Below are 7,266 nucleotides of genomic sequence, written 5' to 3' on the forward strand. Positions count from 1 at the left end.
CCCACTAACTACTTTTACGGTCTTCGGAGACGCCGAGGTGCCGGAATTTAGTCCCGCAGGAGTTCTTTTACGTGCCAGTAAATCTACCGACACGAGGCTGTCGTATTTGAACACCTTGAAATACCACCGGACTGAGTCAGGATCGAACCTGCCAAGTTGGGGTTAGAAGGCCAGCGCCTTAACCGTCTGAGCCACTCAGCCAGGCGCGCTTGTAGTTGCACCTTGTAGTTGTTATTTTCTAGTTGTAACATTTAGCAGAATGGAATTATGGGTTCAATATATATGTTTAAATTCTGTGTATTTCCGCCTTCAAGAGAGGAAGCATACATGTCCGCCTCATTATAAGGGTTTGAATGGGACCCTGAAAATCTTCTCCTGGCCTATTTTTAATAGACAGTGTAACCGATACTTCAACAGTTACACAAACACAGTTAAAGGGAGGAAAATAAATCAAATTATAGAGGTACCTAAACACTATACACACCATAATCATGTAATGAACTGCGGCGAACACAGCAGAAGTAAATATCAGTGAGGGCAACTTGACGATAACAAATAAGGAACGTGGGACGGTACTGGGAACCTACCAAGGGCATGGAGATGTTTATGTTGCGGTTTTCGGAAAAATCAACGGAGATCTTTGATTTCCAAAAATATTATTTACCAAATGTACCTTAGAAAATAAATTACGAACAAGTTCAGCAATGCGGAAAATACCGATACACAGTTTGTAAAATACAAATTACAAGTTCTTAGAGACACACCAATTATTTGTTCCTTGACAAGAGCTTCCTATAAGTCCAAGTATTCAAGCAAATCCCGTACATCTAATTACAAACCAAGTTGTACAATGCAATCTTGAAGGTAAGAGGAACACAATACGCTATTACAATTTAGAGTGAAGTTAAAATAACCTTTCAAAACATCTGAATAGTGGCGATTAGGGCAATCTCCTGCGTGATGCACCAACGAAAACTAAATGCAATTGAAAACCGGACAGAAAACAACAGCACTTACGCTAAGGCAGCCCATTCTGGAAGCGAGGAGACGCTGACGACGTCAAAACTTCGGCAGGTCAAGACCAAGACGGCTCAAAAACTAAAGACAGACCACGAAATGCTGCCTAGCTCCCTTTTAAAGGGAGCCAGTCAGAACACAGGAGCTTGCCCAGATTCACCAATCACAACTCTTTCTGCGGTCGCGATCTTTGAACCACTTTCTCGAACACAAACGATCGCGATCCTTCCACTTCCAGAAAAGTAAGAACATTTCGCGTCGCAAACTTTTTTTTTTTTGCTAGTTGCTTTACGTCGCGCCGACACAGATAGGTCTTATGGCGACGATGGGACAGGGAAGGGCTAGGAGTGGGAAGGAAGCGGCCGTGGCCTTAATTAAGGTACAGCCCGAGCATTTGACTGGTGTGAAAGTGGGAAACCACGGAAAACCATTTTCAGGGCTGCCGACAGTGGGGTTCGAACCTACTATCTCCCGAATACTGGATACTGGCCGCACTTAAGCGACTGCAGCTATCAAGCTCGGTCACAAACTTTCTGGACTTTTCCAGTTAATACAGGAATGAAATCTACTAGTTACAACCAACATGTCTGTCTGTTAGGTCATCAGCCCAGAGGCTGGTTGGATCCTCAAATAGCACCACCAAAGGTTATGCGGTTATAAGGAAACCCCAAAAACCAATGACAGCACCAAAATGAGGCGTACTAGGCAAGATGAGGAGTGAGGTAGTTTGCCATTGCTTTCCTCACTGGGTCAGAAAGTTCTATTGCAGCACGACTGACCCTATGAGCAGCACCTTTCACAACACTCAGATGCACTAGTCATGCTCTGAAAGTCATTACTCAGCACTACCCATACCCCAGCTACTCCCATATTGTCACAGCCATGGATGTTGACTGGGACTTCGGTGGAAGCTACACTTTACTCTGGCCTGTGCCAAGAGATGGATGCAAAAGTACTGTATTCATCAAGAAATGACAGCAGGCAGACAACCAACATATGTTAGAAAAAATATTCTTTACACTGTACAGGTTAGATAGCTCTGCAGATCATACAGTAAGTACTACTTATAAAGATTTACAAATAAAATCTTCTACAAACACCTTCCACCTCCTGTCTCAGAGAGGAAATATCTGAGGAACTTGAATAACAAGCATTACAAGACACTCTTTTAAGTACTACTTATAAAGATTTACAAATAAAATCTTCTACAAACACCTTCCACCTCCTGTCTCAGAGAGGAAATATCTGAGGAACTTGAATAACAAGCATTACAAGACACTCTTTGGGCGTTCTTGTCCCTAAGTATCTGTAGTAAGTGATATTGATAACAGTGACAATTCTTCGATGAATGTTCCACCAATCAACACTCCAAACGGTAATTTATACAATAAATGAGTACCGGTTTCGATTCACTTGGAACCATTCTCAATATATATGAGCCGAAGTTGGTTCCAAGTGAATCGAAACCTGTACTTATTTATTAAGTTTGTATAAATTACCGTTTGCAGTGTTGATTGGTTGAACATCCATCGGCAATTCCTACACAAAAAGGTCATTCAGCAACATGAAATGAAATTAATTAACTATGAAGACTGACAGTGTTGGAAAGTGTTCTGAATTTTGACTTTAATGGAGGGAAATTTAAATATGAAACTTAATTACATAATTAACGTGGGATATTTAGTGTACTTGAATGTTGGTAAGCATTAAATAACCTCATTTTTTAAATGTTTTTGCCAGCAAGATTTTATTTATTTGAGAACCCGTACATGTCCAGTAACTTTCAGTCCTTATATACGTCATTAAAAAAATACAAACATTCTGATAAACAATTGGTATAAAAACCAGACACAAATTCCAAACTTTAGAAGCTGTGGGCAGTTTTTTCTCAAAACTAGTATTAGTGGACAAGTGTGCTTTCTCAAATAACCGATTCAGTTGAATTCACATCACTTCGTACCATCTCAGCCGAGCTTCCCGCATGTTCTCTACGATCGGAACCACACCCAATGTCGAATGGACAGTCTCGTTTTGAGACATGATCCCATCGCTTCAACCCAAGGGTCTAACGTAGCATCCCCATCTCCATCACATGGAGTGCCTATCCGTGCCTTGATGTTGCCGGCTAGCATTCGGTTCCATAGAGGGCGACGGGACGAACGACATTCTTGTATATTTTTTCCCCTTGAGCCTTTTTGAGCATTCGACCATCACAAAGGACTCCAGTGACTTGTAGGCATTTCATCCAGGTTGCGCTAACTCTGCTACGGACATCGGGAAGGATATCACCATCGCAGGGAAGTATTATCTGACCTTTATGTTTCCTTATATAATTGATATGTCTAAAGAAACAGGTAAGGCTATTTGCGGACGTGATACTGTATAAAGTAGTAAATGAGTTGCAGGACTGTGAGCGACTGCAGGGGGTCTTAAACAATGTAGTGGGATGGAGAGCGGACAATGATATGAATGTAAGTGGGATGAAAAATCAAGTTGTATGTTTCACCAAGAGGAAAAGTCCTCTCAGTTGTAATTATTGTGTTGATGGGGTGATAGTATCTCATGGGGAAACCTGTAAGTATTTGTGTTAATATAAGGAATGATGTTCATATTTATGTTAATTTTTTGAGAAAGGTTACAGATTTCTTCACATGATTATAAATAGAGCCCGGATTTTTATGCATTAATAGGTTAGAATGCAAACTTACTGAAGCGAGAGGCAAGTATAGTCTACCTTCACAACGATTATGCCATGGGGTTTGCATAAACATGAGGGGTACGCCCATTAGAACCCCTATAATTTATGTTACTCTAGCTACAATATGGAAGAGGGGTGGCCGACACTTCCTACTAACCAAATTATTTTGCAGTCTAGCCTATTACTGCATGAAAATCCGGGCCTTAATTATAAGCGTATTTAGGGTTTATAGTAAATATGTAAAGGACAGGGCGTATATGTCTACAGTAACACCGCAGTTAGAGTATGGCTCAAGTGTATTGGACCCTCACCAGGACTACTTGATACGAGAACTGAAAAAAATTCAAATGAAAGCAGCACGATTTGTTCTGGGTGATTTCCGACAAAGGAGTTGTGTTACGAAAATGTTACAAATTTTGGGCTGGGAAATCCAGGGAATAAGGAGAAGAGATACTCGACAATGTGGTATGTTTCGAGCTATCAGTGGAGAAGTGGCGGCACATGCAGAGTCTCTCATATATACTGAGACCGAACGCATGGTGTTTGCACTCTGCGCTACGCCAGCTGCCTCAGCTGAACTTACGTCGCGCGTGGCCGCCCTGCTTTAAGCGTGTATACAATCTTATATGAAATCTTACCTTATAAAAGATGCTGGAAGTGTCGTCCTTCCAGGGTTATACAGGCATTGTATCTGGTAACCATATTCTAGCTGACGCGAGTTAGTTCTGTAATGTTTCTGATTTCATTCGTAATGTTTTCTTTCAGTTCCTCCAATATGTGAGGATTTCTTGGATACACTTTTTTCAGTTTACCCCACAAGTAAAAATCACACACTGCTAAATCTGGAGAACGAGGGGGAAATAGACTAGCACTGGTCGCTCTGTCTGCAGACACTTCCGAGGTTGTAAGGAGGGAAGAACCGTCTTCAGGGCTGCCGACAGTATGGTTCGGACACACTATCTCCCGAATGCAATCTAACAGCTACGTCACTCAAACCGTGCAGCCACTCACTCCGTGTACGAGGATGTCATACATCGTGATCGTACATTCAAATACTAAACTAAACTACGACTGTTTTTCTCGGTCATATAGGATTCGGTGTGTCCGCATAGTGAACTGCTTTAAATGAAATGATCATACAGCGTATGTTTTGCTTTAATTTGGCATTGAATGAAATCGAACTATTTATAAAATAATACTTTACAATACTTTACCGGTGTGAAAACTACCGCACAATTAGTTTAGTATCTCATGCCCGCAAAATTTAACACGTATTATTTAGAGAAGAATGGAAAAACAAGTTGAAGCTGAGTTGGGAGAAGATCAGTTTGGCTTCAGAAGAAATGTAGGAACACGTGAAGCAATCTTGACTTTACGTCTGATCTTAGAGGATCGAATCAAGAAGGACAAGCCCACGTACATGGCATTCGTAGATCTAGAAAAGGCATTCGATAATGTTGATTGGACCAAGCTATTTATGATTCTGAAGATGATAGGGATCAGATACCGAGAACGAAGAATTATCTACAATCTGTATAAAAATCAGTCTGCTGTGATAAGAATCGAGGGTTTTGAAAAAGAAGCAGCAATCCAGAAAGGAGTGAGGCAAGGCTGCAGTTTGTCCCCCCTCCTCTTCAATGTTTACATAGAACAGGCAGTAAAGGAAATCAAAGAGGAATTTGGAAAGGGAATCACAATCCAAGGAGAGGAAATCAAAACCTTGAGATTTGCCAATGATATTGTTATTTTATCTGATACTGCAGAAGATCTTGAGAAGGTGCTGAATGGTATGGACGAAGTCTTGGGTAAGGAGTACAAGATGAAAATAAGTAAGTTCAAAACAAAAGTAATGGAGTGCAGTCGAACGAAGGCAAGTGATGAAAGGAAATATTAGATTAGGAAATGAAGTCTTAATGGAAGTAGATGAATATTGTGACTTGGGTAGTAAAATAACTAACGATGGCAGAAGTAAGGAGGACATAAAATGCAGACTAGCACAAGCAAGGAAGAGCTTTCTTAAGAAAAGAAATTTGCTCACTTCAAACATTGATATCGGAATTAGAAAGATTTTTTTGAAGACTTTCGTGTGGAGCGTGGCATTGTATGGAAGTGAAACATGGACGATAACTAGCTCAGAAAGAAGGAGAATAGAAGCTTTTGAAATGTGGTGTTACAGAAGAATGCTGAAGGTGAGATGGATAGATCGAATCACGATTGAAGAGATACTGAATCGAACTGGTGAGAGGAGATCAATTTGGCTAAATTTGACAAGAAGAGATAGAACGATAGGACACATCTTAAGACACCCAGGACTTGTGCAGTTGGTTTTTGAAGGAAGTGTAGGTGGTAAGAACAGCAGGGATAGACCAAGGTTTGAATATGACAAGCAGATTAGAGCAGATGTAGGATGCAGTAGTTACGTAGAGATGAAAAGTTTAGCACATGAGAGGGTGGCATGGAGAGCTGCATCAAACCAGTCTATGGACTGATGACTCAACAACAACTTTACAATTTATTATTATTACAATCATCATTTTAAGGTTGAAGAGGGCTCGATATGTCAAAAGAATTATCTCTAGAAAACGTTATGAAATATGCTGTTTTGGAATATTGTAAGTCACGGGACTGACGTCTCCAGATACAGAACATATACCTCTTCCTACAACGTTTCACGTTTTCCATATTTACTTTACTTTAAGAAGGTATTACGTATCAGTGTAGATGTAGCTAAAACTGCTTAAGCCATATAAATGACAAAACTTGTATTATTTAATAAACGAAGAACATTTTACGTGAGGTAAAATTTATTGATTAAATAAATATATACAGCATGGTTGTAAGATATTTTTAACGCGAAATTTACCAGCCGTAACTGACTCCAAGACCAGCGAAGCTGACATGAGCCACTGGGGCGGCAATGGCGGGGGCAGCAAGAGCATGACCGGCAAGACCAAGACCTAGAGCAGGAGCGGCCAAAGCGGGGGCGGCGTATCCGTAGGCGGGAGCGGGGACAGCACCGTAGGCAAGAGCGTCGTTGCTCACACGGACATCAGACTTGCTGACGCTGGAGTAAGGAGTGTTGATGGTCTTGGAATAGGTGGAGATCTGTCCCAGGTTACCGGGAGTCCTCAGGATGTTGGACTGCTGAGCAGTGATGGCGGGGGTGGCCAGAGCGGGGGCGGCGTATCCAATAGCGGCAGGAGCTCCCAGGTAACCAGCGTTGGCGACAGCCAGCACGGCGGCGAGGATTACGATCTGAAAGTGAATACAATACATGTAATAGAGAAAAAATAAATTGAATAGTGGAAGGAAAGTTGATTGCAATAACACGGAAGAAATATTCCAAAGTACCGTCTGCGCCTCTTACACAACGGCTCTGGACTTCGATTCAAGGCTCACCTAAGGATTTAATTTATATTCTTTTTGCTAGTGATTTAACGTCGCACTAACACATCGAAGGTGTTCGGCGATGGTAGAATGGGAAAGGTGTAGGATTGGGAAGGTAGCGACCGTGGCCTTAATTAAGGTACAGTCCCGGCATTTACTTAGTG

At 41.4% G+C, this 7,266-nt stretch overlaps 1 protein-coding gene across 1 annotated transcript; it reads right to left on the reverse strand.

The window, feature by feature from the left end:
- Positions 1–6,574: 6,574 nt before the first annotated feature.
- On the reverse strand, positions 6,575–6,991 carry LOC136878930 (cuticle protein 67-like). The gene has a single exon (XM_067152589.2). It carries the CDS (start codon positions 6,989–6,991, stop codon positions 6,575–6,577), a length of 417 nt encoding a protein of 138 aa, XP_067008690.2.
- Positions 6,992–7,266: the final 275 nt, after the last annotated feature.

This window comes from Anabrus simplex, chromosome 1 (assembly GCF_040414725.1).
Source record: "Anabrus simplex isolate iqAnaSimp1 chromosome 1, ASM4041472v1, whole genome shotgun sequence".
In the NCBI taxonomy this organism is placed as follows: Eukaryota; Metazoa; Arthropoda; class Insecta; order Orthoptera; family Tettigoniidae; genus Anabrus; species Anabrus simplex.